We start from the raw sequence: 23,601 nt of genomic DNA on the forward strand, positions 1-23,601 counted from the left end.
ACTTATTTCTGATGTTTCACCGATTTTTTTTTTTAACAGGCTATCCAAAATGGATCGCCCGTAAAAGAACAACTGTCCTCCCGAAAACACACAGGTTCAGTGAAACCTGTGTGCTTTCGGATGAAACAGCCCCGTTTTCGCATGAAAATAGGGCTGTTTCCGGGGATTTTGCTTCGCCTGCCTGAGGTAATTTGCCGAGGCTAATAGTCCCACCGGGGGCTATATAATTATCCTGGATAAACCGGCATGAGACTCAGCTTATCTGGGATTTTTCTCACCTACCTCCCTATTAGCCCCGGTAATTTACCGGGGCTGATAGTCCTGCCGGGGGATATCTAATTATCCCCGATAAGCCGGCACGAGACGCGGCTTATCTAGGATTTTTTTCACCTGCCTCAGGCAGGCGAAGCACAATCTCCGGAAACAGCGGGGCTGTTTCATCCAAAAGCACGCAGGTTTCACTGAACCTGCGTGTTTTCGGGGAGATCAGCTTTTTCTTTTACGGGCGATCCATTTTGGATAGCCTGTAAAAATAAAAAAATTGGTGAAACATCGGAAAAAAGTCTGAAAAGATCCAATGTTTTACCGGGGACAATTGGATATCCCCCTAAAAATTAAGGATGAACTCCATGCAAATACTTTAATAGCATTGACAATTGCATTTCCTAATACAAAGGAGATGATTATTTGCAGTTATACATAACAGTAGCAGCAGCACACATGATTATCTGGGACTATAAACAGAGTTTGCGCCACTTGACAAGTACTGTAGTGTAGTTAGATTGCACGTTGGGGTTTCTTTGTTGCTGCTGCTGGCAAGATGATGAGCTCCGCCTTTTAAATAGTATCAGATGGCAACAAGCACTTGTATGAGCAGCAGAAGGAGGGGGTGCTCAGTCAGGATCCAGCAGCAGCTCTGTCTGACCCCAGTCTCATATTACTGCTGCTCATCATCCTGCTGTTGTAGTTCCCTGCACTCCTGGCACTGCTTCTTCCCCACACAATAGCAGCCCCTTCCTCCTATTGGTGAGCGCTGAGCACACACGGTAGCAGTGTGGCAGCAACAGTGGCCCGCACACACAGAGGGGCTCCCTGCGCCGGACACTCTGCCCCAGCTCCTGCACTCTCCCCGAACTCCTGCACTCTCCGGAGATGGGATCTATACTGAGCAGCGATGGGAGCAGAGACCACAAGTCTCACGCAACTGAAGACCCAAACCCGAGCTATGACTGTGCGGTGTGCCTGGAGGTCCTGAACCGGCCGACGAGGACTCGTTGCGGGCATGTGTAAGTTCTGCTGGGGTGATAACCAGGCAGCACCTTGCGTTGACCTTAGGTACTTAAGAGATCAGCTGTTTTTCATCATGTGCTGTTACAGTAATGTCACATGGAACGTTTAGATTGTTTCATACTACAATATGGCTTTACCATCACTGCCATCCTTCTCTCTGTCCAGACCTGCACTCATCCCACCAGCCTTCTTCACTCTCCTATTCCTGCTCTGCTTGTTGGACAGGCTCGATAGTGCTGAACCCATATAGAGATCGTGTAACCCCAGCCCTACTGCTGCTGCTACCATTCATACAGGCTTCTCTTTGTCTCTAGTCACTTGCACTTGAGTTGCAAACCATGTAGCATGTGCTCTATAGTGGTCATTGTTCTCCCCAGTCAGGTTCTAGCAGCTGTACTGTATGTACAGTATGGTTGTGTTGTGACTGGTCAGCATTCACAGCTATGACCTACATTTCCCTGTTTATATCTGAGTTTGCTCTTTGTTATCCCACCTAACCATACACACACACACGCGCGCGTGTGTGTATATCTATATAGCATATAGCTTTCGCATAGACAACACTATACAGTTTTTAAATATGTTTTAACCTTTTAACCCAAAGTAATGTGAAATAAGCAATCATTCAGTAATCTGGTTACTAGTGGAACTAAATGACTGACTACATAATGCACATTTGAATGTGTGTGTGTGTGTGTGTGTGTGTGTGTGTGTGTGTGTGTGTGTGTGTGTGTGTGTGTGTGTGTTAATTTCACTTTAACCAAACTACTACTAATATGCATTTTGCTCCAATGTCCCAACTATTAAAACATATTGATGTCTACGGAGTCTACAGTATGTCTGTCATCTGTCCTTTATACTGTAGATCTGCAGCACGTCTTATCTCTATGCTGTTGTCTGTTTATGGTACAGTTAGGATATCTCAGTATTTAAGATTGTAGTTAAGATACAGTAAAAGCGCACTATCACAAATGACACAAAGCCTGTGTAACTTCCTGTCATAATATCACATATTGGGACTGTTAGCTGTAATTGCTTCAGTCCTAGTTTGAGTAAATTATATGATGTGTTTAAATATGTTTAGTTGTGGATTAAAATCTAGGTATATTATGCCAAGAAGTCAACAAACAGCATTATATTTTATTATAGTTTGTATTTGAAATACAGTACACCTGATCTCAGTTTGTGATCCCTAAACAAGTGATCAGAACATCTGCCATGTACATCCTGTTGACATGTTACGCAGGGCTCAGATTGCTAATGTCTTATATGTATCTTGCTCGGAGTTTGGTATATATGGACAGTGGCTGTGCTGTTGCTGCAAGGAAATGACATCATATCGACAAAAACATGGTACATTTCCTGTAACAAAACAATGAGAGTGGGAGAACAACGTGACTACGGATGATGCCAGAGAAATTCATATGAAAATTGCTGAAAACACAGCAGTGTTCAGCCAAGAACTGTAATACAAAGGGCAAAGCCTTACAAGTGAAGTCATCACTTGCTTCAGCATTTCTTTTGTACAACATGAGTAAACTATACATCAAGGGGCATTTCTAATATGATTCTGTAGAACGTTGGTACTACGCTAATGTCGCTCAAAAGAGTTTACTCTTTCAATTATAAAAATATTCCAATTGTTTTCCTGCTATACCAAAAAGTAGTAGCAGAGGTATTGTCCCAGCTATAATAATGGGGGTCATTCCGAGTTGTTCGCTCGCAAGCTGCTTTTAGCAGCTTTGCACACGCTAAGCCGCCGCCTACTGGGAGTGAATCTTAGCTTATCAAAATTGCGAACGAAAGATTAGCAGAATTGCGAATAGACACTTCTTAGCAGTTTCTGAGTAGCTCCAGACTTACTCGGCATCTGCGATCAGTTCAGTCAGTTTCGTTCCTGGTTTGACGTCACAAACACACCCAGCGTTCGCCCAGACACTCCTCCGTTTCTCCAGCCACTCCCGCGTTTTTCCCAGAAACGGTAGCGTTTTTTGCACACACCCATAAAACGGCCAGTTTCCGCCCAGAAACACCCACTTCCCGTCAATCACATTACGATCACCAGAATGAAGAAAAAACCTCGTAATGCCGTGAGTAAAATACCTAACTGCATAGCAAATTTACTTGGCGCAGTCGCACTGCAGACATTGGGGGTCATTCCGAGTTGTTCGCTCGTTATTTTTTTCTCGCAACGGAGCGATTAGTCGCTAATGCGCATGCGCAATGGGGGTCATTCCGAGTTGTTCGCTCGAAAGCTGCTTTTAGCAGCTTTGCACACGCTAAGCCGCCGCCTACTGGGAGTGAATCTTAGCTTATCAAAATTGCGAACGAAAGATTAGCAGAATTGCGAATAGACACTTCTTAGCAGTTTCTGAGTAGCTCCAGACTTACTCGGCATCTGCGATCAGTTCAGTCAGTTTCGTTCCTGGTTTGACGTCACAAACACACCCAGCGTTCGCCCAGACACTCCTCCGTTTCTCCAGCCACTCCCGCGTTTTTCCCAGAAACGGTAGCGTTTTTTCGCACACACCCATAAAACGACCAGTTTCCGCCCAGAAACACCCACTTCCTGTCAATCACATTACGATCACCAGAACGAAGAAAAAACCTCGTAATGCCGTGAGTAAAATACCTAACTGCATAGCAAATTTACTTGGCGCAGTCGCACTGCGGACATTGCGCACGCGCATTAGCGACTAATCGCTCCGTTGCGAGAATAAAATAACGAGCGAACAACTCGGACTGACCCCCAATGTCCGCAGTGCGACTGCGCCAAGTAAATTTGCTATGCAGTTAAGTATTTTACTCACGGCATTACGAGGTTTTTTCTTCGTTCTGGTGATCGTAATGTGATTGACAGGAAGTGGGTGTTTCTGGGCGGAAACTGGCCGTTTTATGGGAGTGTGCGAAAAAACGCTACCGTTTCTGGGAAAAACACGGGAGTGGCTGGAGAAACGGAGGAGTGTCTGGGCGAACGCTGGGTGTGTTTGTGACGTCAAACCAGGAACGAAACTGACTGAACTGATCGCAGATGCCGAGTAAGTGTGGAGCTACTCAGAAACTGCTAAGAAGTGTCTATTCGCAATTCTGCTAATCTTTCGTTCGCAATTTTGATAAGCTAAGATTCACTCCCAGTAGGCGGCGGCTTAGCGTGTGCAAAGCTGCTAAAAGCAGCTTGCGAGCGAACAACTCGGAATGACCCCCCTTGCGCATGCGCATTAGCGACTAATCGCTCCGTTGCAAGAAAAAAATAACGAGCGAACAACTCGGAATGACCCCCAATGTGCGGCAATAAGAAATTACTTTTCAGAGCTACACTATTTAACAAAACTCCCTGTGTGGGGTCTGCGTCTCTGATAGGATCCTTTCTCAGCCAAGAAATTGTCTATATAGTGGTAGCTAGCACTTTATTTGTGGTGAGATAGAATTAGTTACTGGGGCGATGCACTAAGAAGCTGGAAAATTGGCCAGACAACTGTCTCTTGCGCATAATGGAGATTGCGGTAATCTACACTACGTTAGTTTGCCGGATGAAGGAACTGTGCGGCAAGGGGAGCGCACACAGAACTACACCTCCAGCTTATCATCATGACAATTTTATTGGGGTTCACTACGGGTGGCCGGCGGTCGGGCTCCCGGCGACCAGCATCCCGGCGCCGGGAGCCCGACCGCCGGCTTACCGACAGCTTGGCGAGCGCAAATGAGCCCCTTGCGGGCTCGCTGCGCTCGCCACGCTACGGGCACGGTGGCGCGCTACGCGCGCCACACTATTTTATTCTCCCTCTATGGGGGTCGTGGACCCCCACGAGGGAAAATAAGTGTCGGTAAGCCGGCGGTCGGGCTCCCGGCGCCGGTATACTGAGCGCCGGGAGCCCGACCGCCGGCAAACAGAAGACCACCCATTTTATTGGTATGGGCCCCCACAAGTTAGTTGCTCAGGGGCCCCCACAAGTTAGTTTCCCAGGGTCCCCCACGAACCTTAATCCGGCCCTGTGCAGGAGATATCTCATATATCCACTGCATGAAGTATTACTTTAATGGCAATTACATTTAAGTCATGCGGAAACAAATATCACATGATTTTAGAGAGGAAAGTCCTTAATAAATAGAGCACATGAAGTGTTAGTGCAAAAACAAAGTTACGTATCATAGTTTGAGAGACAGTGGTCCATTATATATGCTGTGTGCACAGAAATTAGTACTGCATACGGTAACTTTAATATGCTTTATTAGATTCTGCACAGTGTGCGTGTCTGACTTGTTGACATATTTGTGTAACCCTATTATTCAATTTCAGAGTGTTTTGTTACATTAACAAATACACATATACAGCTTTTATACTTTATTGATCTTGACTTTCTATGACGAGTCCACAGTTCCTCTTCCAAACTATTGTATTTATGTGCAGAATATAATATTAGCCTATAGGCAAACGGGATCCGGTCTCTAGGTCGACAGTAACTAGGTCGACACTATCTAGGTCGACCACTATTGGCCGACTAACTAAGTCGACAGGGTTTCTAGGTCGACGGGGTCTCTAGGTCGACATGTTATAGCTCGACAGGTCAAAATGTCAACGAGTTTTGCACAATTTTTTTTAACTTTTTCATACTTAACGATCCACGTGGACTACGATTGGAACAGTAATCTGCGAAACGAGCCATGCGAGGTGACACGGTGCACTAATTGGGGTTCCCGGTCACTTTACGAAGAAAACGACACCAAAAAAACATAGAAAACTCATGTCGACCTAGAGACCCTGTTGACTTAGTTACTGTCGACCAATAGTGGTCGACATAGACACTGTCGACCTAGTTACTATCTACCTTCCATACCACACCCAAGCTGACCACTTCCTCTGTGTGTGATGTTCGCCAAAAGAGGTGCGCGCCGTGGTCCGTCAAAACCTGGGGAAGAAATGCGTCACAGTGCGCAAACCCGGAAGTGTAACGGCCCCCGGCGTCACATCTCCACGGCAACAACCACACATCTGAGAGGAGCGTCAAATGTAGACACTTTGTAACAATATTGGATGATATCTATATGTTCATATATTGTGTACATATTGTGACCATATTTTTGAAACATGAACAGAGTAACGTTATATACAATAAATAAATAAAAAGAGGGAAGGAACAATGAAAAATAATAAACATATGCATAAGTATATCTCATCTTTCCACATGTAAAGGATAATATGAGAAAGGAGTGATCATATCCCTAAGAAATATAGAGAGAGGTACATATTGTTATTTTGGCAATCATAGACATAATTCATAAAACATTGTGTGTTATATTGTGTTATATTATATTTATCTTCTCCTATCCACTCCGGTCATGTAACTTATACCCCTACTGAGACATTTGTTTGTCTGTTATATCACAGAATTAAGCTCAATTGTTTAATTAAGACCATCTGGATATTGGGGGTCATTCCGAGTTGTTCGCTCTGTAAATTTCTTCGCATCGCAGCGATTTTCCGCTTAGTGCGCATGTGCAATGTCCGCACTGCGACTGCGCCAAGTAAATTTGCTATGCAGTTAGGAATTTTACTCACGTTTTTTTCCTCGTTCTGGTGATCGTAATGTGATTGACAGGAAGTGGGTGTTTCTGGGCGGAAACTGGCCGTTTTATGGGAGTGTGTGAAAAAACGCTACCGTTTCTGGGAAAAACGCGGGAGTGGCTGGAGAAACGGAGGAGTGTCTGGGCGAACGCTGGGTGTGTTTGTGACGTCAAACCAGGAACGACAAGCACTGAACTGATCGCAGATGCCGAGTAAGTCTCGAGTTACTCAGAAACTGCACAGAGATGTCTTATCGCAATATTGCGAATCTTTCGATCGCAATTTTAAGAAGCTAAGATTCACTCCCAGTAGGCGGCGGCTTAGCGTGTGCAAAGCTGCTAAAAGCAGCTTGCGAGCGAACAACTCGGAATGACCCCCATAATTTGTTGTACCTGTCACCTCCTCTAGCAGTATGACCAGTCAATTCCACACCTACAATTTGTAAACTTGATCAATCGCTATTGTGTTGTATATTAAAGTGTCTAGGTACACTATGTAGATTACTTTTATTAGTTATATTTCTTCTATGTTCCATGAATCTAATATGTAGACATCTCGTTGTTCTGCTGTAGTGTAACCCACATCCACACGTCAATAAGTATATAACATATTTGGAATAACAATTTCTAAACGATTTTAGTTGGTAGACTTCCTTTGTAGATGGTAAAGTGACTGATGTGTTTTTTTTCTGCATATGGCAGGACAACGTGCATCTTTGTTTACCGCATTTGTGGAAACCACATGGTCTCTGTGGCAACCAAGAGCAACCCCCTGGTTTTGATGTCCCTTTATGTTGTAGATTTTTTAAATGGCTTGGGGCTAAGATGGTTTTAAGAGATTTATTTTTTCTATAGATAATACATAGTTTATTGGGTATGATGTCTCTCAGAATGTTATCATGTTCCAAGATTCTATAGTTTTTGGAAATAATTTGTCTAATTTCGTTTGCACTTTTATTATACTTGCATATGAAAGCTATATCTTGTTCAGTATCCCTAACTCTTTTTGAATTTTGAGTTGGGATTTTGGTCAATAGGTTCTGTCTATCCATATTATATACTTCATTATATGCTCTTTTAAGGAGTATATCTGGATACTCTCTTTCTTTGAAAGACTTCATCAATTCCAATGCTTGAACCGCAAAGGTGTCATGATTGCTGCAATTGCGTTTTATATGCATGAATTGTCCCTTTGGGATAGCCTTTCCAAGGTGTGTAGTGAGAACTTTTGTAATGTAGGTAAGAATTTGTATTGACAGATTTATTGAAATTGGAGGAAATAATTTTGTCCTGATGAGATTCTAGGGTCACATCCAGGAAGTCTACACGGTTTTCGTGATAGGTAAAGGTAAGGTCTATCTTGTCCCCAATCTCGTGGGAAACACAGAAATTGTTGAGTGTGTAAGGATGCACACCGAACCAGTAATCGCCCTGTCGGATCAGAGCATTTCCCGGATTGGCGGAATTTATCTGCTAGTGTGTACCGAGTATAAACTCACATAAAGCTCTAGAAGGAATAATAAATAGACACTTTTATCTTGGTGCATCTAAAACAAAGAGAGGAAGATTGCCGTTATCATCTACATTGGCTTAATGTAATAACTGTGCTTAGCAGGGACCGGAGGCCCAGAGCAGCTGTCCATGCATTAATCATACTCATTTACTACCAGTGGGATTGCTGCATTATGTGCCCTGACCTGTTACATGGGTGTGGTTCATCAGGTTGACATGAGTTAGGCCGACATACATTGGGTCGACCACGTTTGGTCGACATGCATTAGGTCGACATGATCACTAGGTCGACATGGTCATTAGGTCGACATATGCTAGGTCCGCATGGAAAAAGGTCAATATAAGGGTTTTTTTTTACTTTTTTTCGTGTCATTTTCTTCGAAAAGTGACGGGGAACCCCAATTAGTGCACCATGACCCCTCACATGTTACCATTCCCAATTGTAGTCCACATGGATCATTAAGTATGAAAAAGGTCAAAAAATGAAAGAAAAGAAAAAAGGTGAAAAACTCATTTCAACATTTTTCCATGTCGACTTAACGACCATGTCGACCTAGTGATCATGTCAACCCAATGTATGTCGACCTAATGACCGCCATCCCTGTTACAAGCCTTATGGATATTACTGCAAGAAAGGCATACACACTCATCCAGATTGTCTCTGAATTCTGCACACTTCACACTGACTTACATCTTCCATTACGTTTGTCATTGGGCACTTTGTGTTAGAATTATATATATATATATATATATATATAAAAGTCCAAAGAGGAGCGGCACTCAGCGGGTCTTCCGTATGCACTAGATAATAAAGGACGGCGGAGTGACGCCTGGCAGAGGTTTACGTTTCAGTTTAATAAATAAACTTTCGTCAGAACAAGGAAACAATGAAAATTACATACCTTTATACCTGTAGATCACCATGTGAGACAGACAGCGTGGACGCTGGCTGCGGCGCCTCCCGGTGACGTCACGTGAGTGCGACGTGCGCTCTGCAGCGCTGCATCCGGCCGGGCCGTATCTAGGCAACAGAAAAAACAATACAGCACCATCACCATAACAACAAGGCAGATCGAGTTTTGTAATCCTGGAATAGGAAACGGCTCAATATCGCAATAAACATAATCATACATCATATTAATACTTGTTGCTGGGTAATCTACTGTTTCATCGCCACACTAGGTATATATTATACTAGACAAAGATGTTGTTACCTAGGCAATAAAAATTAACTCAAACTAAAGAAAACAATTCCAGTTCAATTGTTCATTCAAACCCCTGGGAACTACAGTGTCCAGGGAATGAATCCAGCGCGCCTCCAGCTGGAGAAGTTTCCTGGCTCTGTCCCCTCCTCTGACACATGCTGGCACCTGATCTATTATTTTATATTTGAGAGTGGCCAGACTATGATGCATCATTTTGAAGTGTCTGGCTACTGGTTGTTCCAAATCAGATCCTTCAAGTGCATGTCTGATGGACATTCTATGTGTGGCCATCCTTTCTTTAAAACTACAGGTGGTTTTACCCACGTATAGAAGTCCGCATGGACAGCGTATGAAGTAGACCACAAATTTACTGGAACAAGTCAAAACATGCTTAATAGTTAGACGTTTTCCCGTATGTGGGTGAGCAAACGAGGATCCTGTCTCCATGTAACTACATGTGATGCAACCTGTGCATTTGTAGCATCCTGGCTTACGTGTAAGGAACGTTGCACTCGGAGCAGGCGCTAGTCTACCAATGTCATTCACCACTAACAGATCTTTTAGGTTGCGTCCACGTTTGTAACTTGGTAGTATGGTCATATCTTTAAAGCCACCTAGATCAGTATCATTAGTGATGATGGGCCACAATTCTCTAGATCTCTTCACGTTGAAAGAGCTATTAGAGTGGTATTGTTGAACAAATACCATTTTGTTCTTAATAGATTTCTTTGGAGCTGGACTTAATAATTTCTCTCTTGGTATTGAGAGAGCCTTACATTTGGCCTTCATCAGATCCTCGTGTTGGTACCCTTTATTAAGGAAACGTAATATCAGGTCATCGATTGCCAATGAAGCTTTGACCACTGTGTCTGAGATGCGACATGCCCGGATAAATTGGGACAAAGGAAGACTCCTCACACATGCTGGAGGGTGCTGGCTTGATGCATGAAGATAGGTATTTCGATCTGTAACCTTACGATAGACCTCCGTATGTAGCTGTCCATCTTTCAGGGAAACTGAGACGTCCAGGAAGTTCACGCCCACTTGACTAATATTATAGGTGAATTTGATGTGCTCATCCACATTATTAATCATGTTAATGGCATTAACAAGTACTGACTCTTGACCTCTCCAAATGAGGAAGAGGTCATCTATGTATCTTGTTATCCATATGATACCGTCTGCAAAAACCTGATTTGAAAACAACAGCTGGCGCTCTTTAGTGAACATAAAGGAGTTGGCGAACGCTGGGGCCACACAAGACCCCATCGCACAACCCCTTTGTTGTTGATACCATTTGCCATCAAACAGAAAATAATTTCGTTTGAGGGTCAATTCAAGTAATTGCATGAAGAAGTCCTGATCTGGGCCCGTGTATGTGTTGTTCTGGGAAATTAAGTCACGGACAGCATTCAGCCCTTCTTCATGCTGTATATTCGTGTATAAAGATACCACATCCATAGTGCATAGGATGCATCCTTCAGGAAGATTGGAAAACTCCTGAATTTTATTAAGGAACATAGTGGTGTCCCTGAGATACATCTCTTGTTGCTGCACTATTGGTTGTAGGTAAATGTCCAAGTATTGCGAAATTTTATAATACAGAGAGTCCCTGGCAGCAATAATGGGCCTTCCTGGAGGGTGTGTACTGCTCTTGTGTATTTTGGGGATGGAATACAGGATAGGAGCTATTGGAAAGTCTTGTATAAGGCTGTTACATAATTCCTCTGATATAATATGGGCATGCTTTGCCTCATGTAGAATGGAATCTAACTCAGCCTTGTACACAGTGGTAGGATCCCTGTCAATGGGCAGATATACAGAAATGTCAGCTAGTTGCGAATACATCTCTGTTTTATAGTCACTGAGATTCATGACGACAACTCCTCCCCCCTTGTCTGCTGGACGTATGACAATGTCCTTACATTTACGTAAATTGTTTAGAGCCAAGCGTTCTTGTTTGGAGATGTTATTGTATGCTTCTTTAGGTGTTCTAGAATTACGCAGTACTTCTTTGTCTAAAGTTCTGGAGAAACATTTGAGAGAAATGTTATTAGAATATGGGTCAAATTTTGATTTGGTCTTAATTTGGGGGGGAATGACTGCCCGTCCTGTGTCTAATTGAACTGGAGATTTATCAAAGAATTCTTTCAGCCGTAAATTCCTGGCAAATCTGTAAGAATCTGTGTGCCATTGGATCTCATCAAATTTTCCAGTAGGAATGAAGGAAAGTCCCAGATCAGGACTTCTTCATGCAATTACTTGAATTGACCCTCAAACGAAATTATTTTCTGTTTGATGGCAAATGGTATCAACAACAAAGGGGTTGTGCGATGGGGTCTTGTGTGGCCCCAGCGTTCGCCAACTCCTTTATGTTCACTAAAGAGCGCCAGCTGTTGTTTTCAAATCAGGTTTTTGCAGACGGTATCATATGGATAACAAGATACATAGATGACCTCTTCCTCATTTGGAGAGGTCAAGAGTCAGTACTTGTTAATGCCATTAACATGATTAATAATGTGGATGAGCACATCAAATTCACCTATAATATTAGTCAAGTGGGCGTGAACTTCCTGGACGTCTCAGTTTCCCTGAAAGATGGACAGCTACATACGGAGGTCTATCGTAAGGTTACAGATCGAAATACCTATCTTCATGCATCAAGCCAGCACCCTCCAGCATGTGTGAGGAGTCTTCCTTTGTCCCAATTTATCCGGGTATGTCGCATCTCAGACACAGTGGTCAAAGCTTCATTGGCAATCGATGACCTGATATTACGTTTCCTTAATAAAGGGTACCAACACGAGGATCTGATGAAGGCCAAATGTAAGGCTCTCTCAATACCAAGAGAGAAATTATTAAGTCCAGCTCCAAAGAAATCTATTAAGAACAAAATGGTATTTGTTCAACAATACCACTCTAATAGCTCTTTCAACGTGAAGAGATCTAGAGAATTGTGGCCCATCATCACTAATGATACTGATCTAGGTGGCTTTAAAGATATGACCATACTACCAAGTTACAAACGTGGACGCAACCTAAAAGATCTGTTAGTGGTGAATGACATTGGTAGACTAGCGCCTGCTCCGAGTGCAACGTTCCTTACACGTAAGCCAGGATGCTACAAATGCACAGGTTGCATCACATGTAGTTACATGGAGACAGGATCCTCGTTTGCTCACCCACATACGGGAAAACGTCTAACTATTAAGCATGTTTTGACTTGTTCCAGTAAATTTGTGGTCTACTTCATACGCTGTCCATGCGGACTTCTATACGTGGGTAAAACCACCTGTAGTTTTAAAGAAAGGATGGCCACACATAGAATGTCCATCAGACATGCACTTGAAGGATCTGATTTGGAACAACCAGTAGCCAGACACTTCAAAATGATGCATCATAGTCTGGCCACTCTCAAATATAAAATAATAGATCAGGTGCCAGCATGTGTCAGAGGAGGGGACAGAGCCAGGAAACTTCTCCAGCTGGAGGCGCGCTGGATTCATTCCCTGGACACTGTAGTTCCCAGGGGTTTGAATGAACAATTGAACTGGAATTGTTTTCTTTAGTTTGAGTTAATTTTTATTGCCTAGGTAACAACATCTTTGTCTAGTATAATATATACCTAGTGTGGCGATGAAACAGTAGATTACCCAGCAACAAGTATTAATATGATGTATGATTATGTTTATTGCGATATTGAGCCGTTTCCTATTCCAGGATTACAAAACTCGATCTGCCTTGTTGTTATGGTGATGGTGCTGTATTGTTTTTTCTGTTGCCTAGATACGGCCCGGCCGGATGCAGCGCTGCAGAGCGCACGTCGCACTCACGTGACGTCACCGGGAGGCGCCGCAGCCAGCGTCCACGCTGTCTGTCTCACATGGTGATCTACAGGTATAAAGGTATGTAATTTTCATTGTTTCCTTGTTCTGACGAAAGTTTATTTATTAAACTGAAACGTAAACCTCTGCCAGGCGTCACTCCGCCGTCCTTTATTATCTAGTGCATACGGAAGACCCGCTGAGTGCCGCTCCTCTTTGGACTTTTATATTGTCTGTTGCTATACAGATAAGTGAAGGCACCAGGGCAAATACCATTATCAATCCGGAGTGCCAGCTTCTTTATCCATATATATATATATATATATATATATATATAGTCCCAGTGATCCGGCTCTCCTTTATGATGATTCCTGCACCGGGTGCCTCCGCAATGGAAGAAATACAAAAGCAGTGGGCGCGGCACTCCTGGCGGCTTGTAGCAATAAGTACTCTTGGATATCCAAGAGTTCTTATTGCTACAAGCCGCCAGGAGTGCCGCGCCCACTGCTTTTGTGTGTATATATATATATATATATATATATATATATATATATATTATAACAGTCTATCTATCTATCTATCTATCTATCTATCTTGTACATACACACACATTTATGTTAAAAACAGCATAAAGAACACTAATGGGAATGCAGATAAATGTAACAGGGTAAAAGGAGGGACCTGGTGATAGGCGGAGAAGGGCTATGGGGTAGGAAGAGGTGGAGCAGCTGCAAAAGGGGATAATCTCTATCCTGACACTGCCCATGGTATCACTAGATGGCCCCGCACCCCAGTACATTGACTGGTCCCCTTTCAAATGTTTGGGATGGGGGGCGGCCCCTTGCCCCACCCACTCTGAAACCTGTGATTAGCATCTTTACTGAGCGGCAGCTATACTTTTGAATGTAACAATATTAATAAGTATAGTTAAGTACAGCCGCTGCGCCTCCTGTCCCCTAAAGCTGCTGTTCCCTGCAGTGCAGCAGAATCATTACAACGCCTTTGCTTTAGGTGTTTTGAGCTCCTCCAATGAGAGCTCGGCACATTCTCCGCTCTCTGACCTGCGGTGCTCAGACAGCTATCAAACACAGCGATGCTCCAAGTAAGGAAAGATCAGTGGTTGACTGGGGTTGGTAGGTGAATAAGTCCTGTAATTTTACACAGTTCTTACAAAAAAGCACCATGTAGCTTGTTACTCTGGCCCCGAGGCAATCATGATATGCAAATACTTGGGGGGTTTATCTTTTTGCTACCATGCACAGCAGACCAGAAACTGTGATTGGTATTAATAGATGCGTCATACAAGACATTTAACAATGTGATAATTGCCCATACTCCATAGTGTAGTATACTGACTCAGCTGCTGACCTTTCCTATGCAGTCACAGGTTGAACTTTGATTTGTTTTTCTGGTGATCTGTTTGTTTAGAAATCTGACAGATGCTTTTAGCTAAAGTTCTGTTTGTTAGGTTGTCCATTAGGAAATTGACCAAACACAAAAATTGAAAATCGACCAAACACAGCTGATTCTTAGTTTGCACAGCCAGCTTCCACACTTTTCAGTACAGTTTGGGGCAGAAACACTGTAGCTTCAAATGGTACGCAGTCACAAGGCACCAAGCCAGCTGCAGAAATACATGATGTTGCATTGGTTAAACTGTTGATATAATTAATGTTGACACATGGAAAATGACAACACTGACAGAGTGTAAAATATGTCAACATTTCCATGAGTCTTATGGTTATCTTATCAGTGTCGACCTGCTTAATGTTGACATTAAGAACATGTTGACATGTCCAGTGTCGACATAGTGGCCATGTCATGTATACATTCTGAGTGAGATTAATGTAGGAACATTATTATAGCATTATTTGATAACCTTTCCTGCTCTACGTGTTATTAATCCTTTATTACATGCTTTTTACCAGCATGACCTTTGGACCTTTTTTGGATTGTAATATAATGCAGCACTGTGGCACAGTGGTTACCATGGCTGCCGTGCAACACTGGGGTCATGGGTTAAATTCCCAACTAGAGACCTATCTGTCTGGCCTTTGTATGTTCTTCCCTGTGTTTGCAGGGGTTTCCTCCAGGCACTCTGGCTTCTTCCCACACCCCAATAACGTACAGATAGGCTAAATGATATCTGTCCAGATTAGCCGTAGAGTGTGTCTGAATCTGTGTGTTGTGTGTTGCTATAAGATCCAACAGGAGAATGACTGATGGGAATAATATTCTCTATGCAGCCCTGCATAAAAATGGTGGTGATTGTATTTCTAGTACGATTCATGACCCAGGCTGTGTAGAATCACAGTGAATTAGGGAACTTCTAGCTTGGCAACCACCAGTGATTCACTTTCTACAGCAGAGGTTCCCAAACGCGGTCCTCGAGGCACCCCAACAGTCCAGGTTTTAGGTATATCCATGGCCCAGCACATGTGGTTAAATCAAATTGACTAAGGTGCTAATTAAGTCACCTGTGGCCAAGCATGGATACATTTAAAACCAGGACCGTTGGGGTGCCTTGAGGACCGCGTTTGGGAACCTCTGTACTACAGGTTGGAAACAAGATGTTTTGGACATTACATGTATTACCATATCCTCTCTCTGTCTTTTTTTGGTAAATGCTCAAAATTATATCACCTCAATCAGGATGGTCTTTTGGTTTTAGAGGGGAAACAAGAGAGCTCAGAAACATTCCTCTGTTCACATGGGCATACCCTGCTGAAAGTAACGATAGGCCTGATCTGATCGTATGAGACATTAATGGTTAAGTAACAAATGGAGGAGGTTAGGTTTAGGCTGCGGGGGTGGGTTAGGGTTAAGCTGCGTGGGGGACTTAGAGTTAGACCCCCCCCCCCCCCCCCCCGGGAAGGGTTAAGGTTAGGCTGCGGAGTAGGGAGGGTTAGGTTTAGACTGTAGGAATGGGTAGTTAGGGTTATACCCCTTGTACACCTGGAAACGCTGGTCGCAGCTGGGAGCCTGACACGGGTGCTGCCCTGCTGCGCCCCGTGTCAGCCCCCTTTCCTGCTGCAGTCACCATATTGCCGGGTTGATGATGTTGCCGGTGACGCAACGTGCGGTGCTGGGAGATAACATGATCTCCAAGCTCCGCCCCTTCCATACACTGTGAACGGGAGCCGGGGCGCATTGACCCGGCTTCCGTTTACACAGCTCAGCTTCCCGGGATGAACCCGTGTTCAACCCTGCAAGCTACCCGAGTTGAAATACCGGGTCACTCGACCTGGATTATTCCAACTCGGCCCTATTACACCGCGCAGCAACATGGGTTATGCGTGTTCATGTGCAATAACCCATGTTATATGCTGGTTGGTGTAAAAGAGGTATATGTCACCACTGGTGAGGGTTAGGGTTACGCTAATTTAGGGTCAGGATGCAGAAAATGAGGGTTAGGGGGGTTGGGGATTAGGGATAGTATACTAGCCTACTAGGTGTCAGTATCCTGAGTGTTGGGATGCCGCTGTCGGTATTTTGACTGCCAGCATTCCAAGCGCCAGGATCCCGATACCATCCATTTTCGGATATATATGCTGAAATGCACATTAATGAGAACAGTCAGAATGTTCTGGAAGTGTATTCACCAAGCTGTATAAGTGCTAATGGCAAACTCAATGAGAGTCTTATGTTAAAGAAAATATTTAACAAGGCATTGTGAAGGCAATGCTATGCGGTCACAGACCCTCCTCCCCCTCCCTGCAGCACAATCACTGGGAATAGTAGCCCTGCTATTCTAAATATTTTTAGTGCTATAAAATCACTAAAGGGTCCTACACACTGGCCGATCCGCCGCCGAGCTGCCCGACGGCGGATACGGCCGACGAGCGACCCGACGGCGGGGGGGGCAGTGACGGGGGGAGTGAAGTTTCTTCACTCCACCCGTCACGCGGCTCCATTGAAGTGCAGGCAAATATGGACGAGATCGTCCATATTGGCCTGCATGCACAGCCGACGGGGGACCAGCGATGAACGAGCGCGGGGCCACGCATCGTTCATCGCTGGAGCCTCCACACTGAAAGATATGAACGAGTTCTCGTTCATTTATGAACGAGATCGTTCATATCTTTCAAACAAATCGGTCAGTGTGTAGGGCCTATAAGGCTTAAAAAAATCTTCAACATGTAAAAGACATCTTATCCTATTTGCATAAATATATTATTTACTAGTTACCAGCCAGTTAAAATGACAGAACAACACGACAGTAACGTAAGGGGCTGTGCGCACCCGAATAGAGCAACACATTAATTGCTCTGTCGGGCGCCATCTAGTGTACACCGGCACACAAAACACTTGAATTTCCCCCCATAGAGGTGAGGAGCAGCATTAGCCTTTCATTATATAGGATGATATTTCTAGTACCACAAAATGCACAATACAGTATATGGAATAACATGTACTTTTCATGTACTTTTGTTTCTTCGTAGTTTGGAATCTTTATTGCATCCTGATATGTCACTTGCACTGAGTTGGCCACATACATTGTGACACTGCTGATAAATTGCCCTGATAACACCTTATACGTCGCCTCGGAGTATGATTTCTAAGCATAATAATACAAAATGGATCAGATTATAAAATGCACAATACAAATGGCTTTCAAAAGTACCGTGATACTGGTAAAATTCATAATAGCCTCTTACAGGTGGTCATTCCGAGTTGATCGCTAGCTGCTTTCGGTCGTTGCGCAGCGTTGAGGCAAAAAAACGTCACTTCTGCGCATGCGTATGCGGCGCAATGCCCACGCGCGTCGTACTATTACAAAGAACGATGTAGTTTCACACAAGGTCTAGCGAAGCTTTTCAGTCGCACTGCTGGCCGCAGAGTGATTGACAGGAAGAGGGGGTTTCTGGGTGTCAACTAACCGTTTTCAGGGAGTGTTAGAAAAAATGCAGGCGTGCCAGGAAAAACACAGGCGTGGGTGGGTGAACGCAGGGCGTGTTTGTGACATCAAAACAGGAACTGAACAGTCTGAAGTGATCGCAAGCGCTGAGTAGGTCAGAAGCTACTCTGAAACTGCACAAAAAATTTTTGTAGTCGCGCTGCGATCCACTTCTGCTAAGCTAAAACACACTCCCAGTGGGCGGTGGCATAGCGTTTGCACAGCTGCTAAAAACTGCTAGCGAGCGAACAACTCGGAATGACCACTACAGTCCGTGTTTGCTGTGTATGTGGTTATCTGTTGGTCGCACTAACGCTCCCTACATCCAGCCATTTGACTTGCCATTGGAAACGAATCCTGTCCCATGTGGGGCCTGTGTTGCATCTGTTGTTCCCTAATCCATCTGGCTTTGTAAAATGGCAAGAACTGAAGTGGCTAGCCTCTCCAAGAGTGAAGCAGAAGGAAAAGCACTAGGTTATGACAGACCATCACATATGCATACCTTAAAGAGGCTGAAGGTGAGACATTCTTTCCTGTGCACAGCAGACATCTTTTGACATCACACAACACTATCCAGGGGAAAGTAAAGACTGAATTTTTTAGACTTGAATTTATCAAAGTTTCAGAAGGTCATTATAAGGGCCTGGTATGTATCAACTCCAGGGTGCACCATACTATTACAGATAAGCTGAATTGTTTGTTCCATCTCATCTCACAGAATTGTCATTAAATAGAGATCTGGGGAGGACACTGCACGTAGCTGAATTTTTTGTTATGTCCCAGGAACCATTGCAAGGGGTAAATGTAATAGCCTGTGACTTGCAGGCATCAGCAAGATCCTAGCAAGCATGCCCAACGTTTTAAAATGGCAGTCATTTAAAATGCAAAACCAGGTTGGTTTTGTGTTTTAAATGATCGCCACTTTAAAACATCTGGCAACCTCACTGGGATGTCGCTGATACCTGCTCCTTTAAGAGCGGATATGGGTTAGAGGTAATGTTGGATAAGTTGTGGGTTTTTACTGTATATGAAGGAGGGGATATACATGAAGGAGGGGATATACATGTAGGTGGGAAAGTTGAGAGAAATATGTGGGAGAGAGAACTTTGTATGAATTAAAGTGTGCTAGGGGCCTTGTTCAGAGGTGGACGCTGTGGCTGCGAAAATGCAGATTTTGGCTGTCTGCGCATGCACAGCTTTCACAGTGCATGGGCGTTCACATTGTAATTGCATCCCAAAAGGATGCAATCGCAATTTGACTGACAGGCGGCGGGCATTCTCGGGCGGTGACATGTAATTGCGATCACAATGCAGGACGGTGCCATACATGCTGGACGGCCTTGCCTTGGGCTGGGCGGCCCCCAGCATGTGATTTGATCCTTAGCAGTTTTTGTTGGGATACGGTCATTAGGTCGACCACACTTAGGTCGACATGGTCACTAGGTCAACATGGAAAAGGTCAACATGAGTTTTTCACAATTTTTTTAATTTGTTTAACTTTTTCATACTTTACAATCCACGTGGACTATGATTGGGAATAGTAACCTGTGCCGAGAGCAGCGGTAGCAGAGCGAGGCTCCTTGACCTAATGACCATGTCGACCTAGTGACCATGTCGACCTAATGCATATCGACCAACAGTGGTCTACCTAATGACCCATACCCGGCCACGGTGGCTGCATGATATCACACGCAGCCGCTGCGACCCAAATCATGGTGGCCCGCCATCTGCCTAGGCTGCGAAGGCAGGGGGCTACCCTTATCATGTGAGCGCTTCGCTGCTTAACGAAGCATTCGCATCTTAGCCGGAGGGGGACCTGGCATTCAGGGTGGACTTGCCCTTTGCTCGGCATCCCCCTGCATGCCAGTGAAGTGAGTTGTTGCACAACTACAACTAGTGCTGAATCAGGGCCTAAGTGTGCTCATTAAATTAGGGGTACATAAACACGGGTATAAGTATATATTTGGGCAATTTATAGGCACATTTAAAAAAAGTAAAAAAACAAACAAAAAAATCAACTACTCCTACATGCAAGCCTAAACATGGGAGGCATTTATTTTGCTGGCTGTCGGGATACCAGTTGTCAGGATACCGACGCCGGAATCCCGACACCCGATGGAATACCGTCGGTCGTATACCCGACCGCTAGCCAGAATCCCCACTCGGGTTGTGGTCCACGTCACCACCTGAGGGGGGAATATAACCCTATTGCCAGTGGGTCCGAAGCATGGCGAGCGCAGCGAGGGGACACGCTGCGCCCGCCACCGGTATCCAGGTTGTCGAGATCCCAGCATTGATTTCCTGACCGTCGTGATCCCAACAGCCAGCATATCATACTGAATCTCTAAAAGCACCCCAATATCCCTGTCCAATACCTTGTATCTCAATTATTTTTACCCCCAAAATTACATGCTATTATTGGCCAATTAAAAACTTCTGAGTGCCTAATTAGTCATTCAGGGGTGTGTCCCAGGGGTTGTGAACCAAATCACCATATTTTTACCTTAAAATAGGGATTTTGCACTACTTATCACCTGCTCAGAGATGGTGAAAGCAAATTTGCAATAAAACCTAGTAGACTTTTTGCTGATAACTTTTCAAAGGTAATTGGATACCGAGTTTTCGCAATTGCGATAAGTAGCCCTGTTTTTATTGTAAAACCACAGTTTCGCTGTGAGTAAGAAGCACCTACTCACAGCGTTTAAACAAACCTAAAATAATGAGACAGTGTTCATAGAGATATTAATGCAGGGTGGGTGGAGCCATTTGGGGTAATAAATTCTACGGGTTACATAATGCACCCATGAAAGGTACCAGACGAGGCATCCATTTTGGGTGCACTACATAGCTTACCCTGGGTGGAATAGACAATGCCCAGAAGAGATGATCAAAATGGAAGTTGCAGTGCTGTTATCTTACTGTAGTTGGCAGCACCCCCTATCAAATACATGAATCACTCAAATAATCTACAGGATATTAAATAATCATTGAACTGATTATAAGTGTGCAGATACTTAACCACTTATCGAAGTTGCAGTGTACTAAAACTAGTAGCAGAATCCTAACATAACCATCAGTTCCAAGTATTTCTCATCCCACCCACAAGCATACCAGGAGAGGCAGCCATCTTGGCACATGTTGTGTATCCTGCCCAAGAAAGATTCATCCAAGGCAGTCATGTGGGGGACACTTACACAGGTTACATCTGGCAGGGTGTGCAATTAGCAGAAGTACAACATTCAGGTGGTAGGGGAAGAAGAAACAAATAATAAATATTAAGGCAGGAAACAGCAATATTGAAACAATGGAGACAGTACTATAAATCTATGGTAAAGTTAACAAAACACAAAAAATAATGGAGTAAACTGCAAGAAGCCTAGTGTTTCCGTCGCTCAAGTGTGCAGTCTTAGCACATCCAGCAGTTTGTTGACTGTGACTTGCCCGCAGAACGAGACTGACCCCAAACCCAGTCTCTGAAGTACTGTCACGGTCTGGCCGAGAGGTAACAGGGAAGTCTGGGACTCACCCGCCCGTGCTCTTTTCCGGGTCCGTGCTCTTTGGCGGGGCGGAGGTGCTGGCGTCGGACGAAGGGTGTGTGCATCAGGGGTCCATGGAGCTCTCTCCCTGTTCACGGGTGGGAGGCAGGCTGCGTGCTGATCGGCGCCGCCATCTTGGATTACAGTCAGGTGACTGTAGAGCCAATCCACTTTAGGGAAGGTCTGCTGACCCCAGGAGCCAATGGGTTAGCAGCTGTAGGTATAAACTTAGAAGCTGTGATGTCAGAGATTGCCAGTGTAATGTCTTACACAGTTTAAGATGTGTCTCCAGTTCTCTGTGCTCCACAGCAGTTTCATTACAGTAATCTGCTTCTGTGCCTTCCGAGAACCTAGACCAAGTTTTTTGCCACAGCCTCCATAAGCTCCTAAAAGTCTGCTTCCTGCAGTACGCATATCTACGGCCTTGCCTGCCACTTTACAATGGTCCACAGTAACCAAACCCACTAGTGTACCCTGCCATCGCCAGATCACGGTTAGCCGGCTTCAGCTGTTCTTCATGCAGGCTGGACGTCTTTCTTGATTTCCTTCCTTAACGAGTGCCAGTTGAGCTCCACAGACGCTCTGTTTATGTAATCAATTTCCCTTAAACCCGTGAGAAAAACCTTCATTTGTCCGTCCGTCTTCTGTGCAAGGAAACAAGACTCCCAAATTCTCCTTCACCTAACTCGGTTCCCAAATCTGCACCGAGCATGGTGCATGGTAACAACAGAATAATAACCAAAGGGACATAAGTAAACGTGAATTAGGACACATTTGGAGGGGAGAGGGTTAACATCTAATTGTGCCAAATTGCTGTAATGGGCCCTTCACACATGGCGAGGTGCCCGACGGCTGATACGGGCGACCCGGTGGCGGGGGGGAGTGAAGTTTCTTCACTCCCCCCATCACCCGGCCCCATAGCCCTGCATGCTAATATGGACAATATTGTCCATATTGACTTGCATGTTTAAACGAGCCGGCACCAACGATAAACGAGCGCAGGGCCGCGCATAGTTCATTGTTGGTGCCTACACACTGAAAGATATGAATGATATCTTGTTCATTAATGAACGAGATCGTTCATATCTTTCAGTAGTATCGGCTAGTGTGTAGGGCTTATTACTGTATACGAAATGGTAAGTTAGTGACTTCTAGGAAAACACTGTAACGTACTGTTTCTTATGCAGATACAGCCCCAGTCACACACAGAATATAGGCATGTCACATACAGTATCATTTCAATCAACTTAAACTTCTTCTGCATTATATCGTTTTGTGAATAATATGCATTTTAATGGAAAAATTTGCATGTAAAAACGCTCGGCACTATGGAGTCACGCCGGCTGTTTAATGTGGAAGGAGGCTAGATGTAAGTGGACACATCTGTATATCTTTCAAATTATGTAGTTAGATATACAGTTGTGCTCATAAGTTTACATACCCTAGCAGAATTTGTGATTTTCTGGCCATTTGTCAGAGAATATGAATGATAACTCAAACTTTTCTTTCACTCATGGTTAGTGGTTGGGTGAAGCCATTTATTGTCAAACAACTGTGTTTACTCTTTTTAAGTCATAATGACAACAGAAACTACCCAAATGACCCTGATCAAAAGTTTACATACCCCAGTTCTTAATACCGTGTATTGCTCCCTTTAACATCAATGGCAGCTTGAAGTCTTTTGTGGTAGTTGTGGATGAGGCTCTTTATTTTCTCAGATGGTAAAGCTGCCCATTCTTCTTGGCAAAAAGCCTCCAGTTCCTGTAAATTCTTGG

The 23,601-nt window shown here is 44.2% G+C and overlaps 1 protein-coding gene across 2 annotated transcripts in view; it reads left to right on the top strand.

The window, feature by feature from the left end:
* The first annotated feature begins 857 nt into the window (after positions 1-857).
* The window catches only part of RNF125 (ring finger protein 125), a 54,199-nt gene continuing 31,455 nt past the window's right edge, over positions 858-23,601 (top strand). The window contains exon 1 of one of the 2 annotated variants that reach the window (XM_063923647.1): positions 858-1,286. In XM_063923647.1, the coding sequence (XP_063779717.1) occupies positions 1,153-1,286 (134 nt within the window). In that variant the 5' untranslated portion in view covers positions 858-1,152. Of the gene's footprint in view, positions 1,336-23,601 lie in introns of both variants that reach the window. The other variant, XM_063923648.1, reaches the window with a different exon arrangement.

Source organism: Pseudophryne corroboree, chromosome 5 (genome assembly GCF_028390025.1).
Source record: "Pseudophryne corroboree isolate aPseCor3 chromosome 5, aPseCor3.hap2, whole genome shotgun sequence".
Taxonomy (NCBI): Eukaryota; Metazoa; Chordata; class Amphibia; order Anura; family Myobatrachidae; genus Pseudophryne; species Pseudophryne corroboree.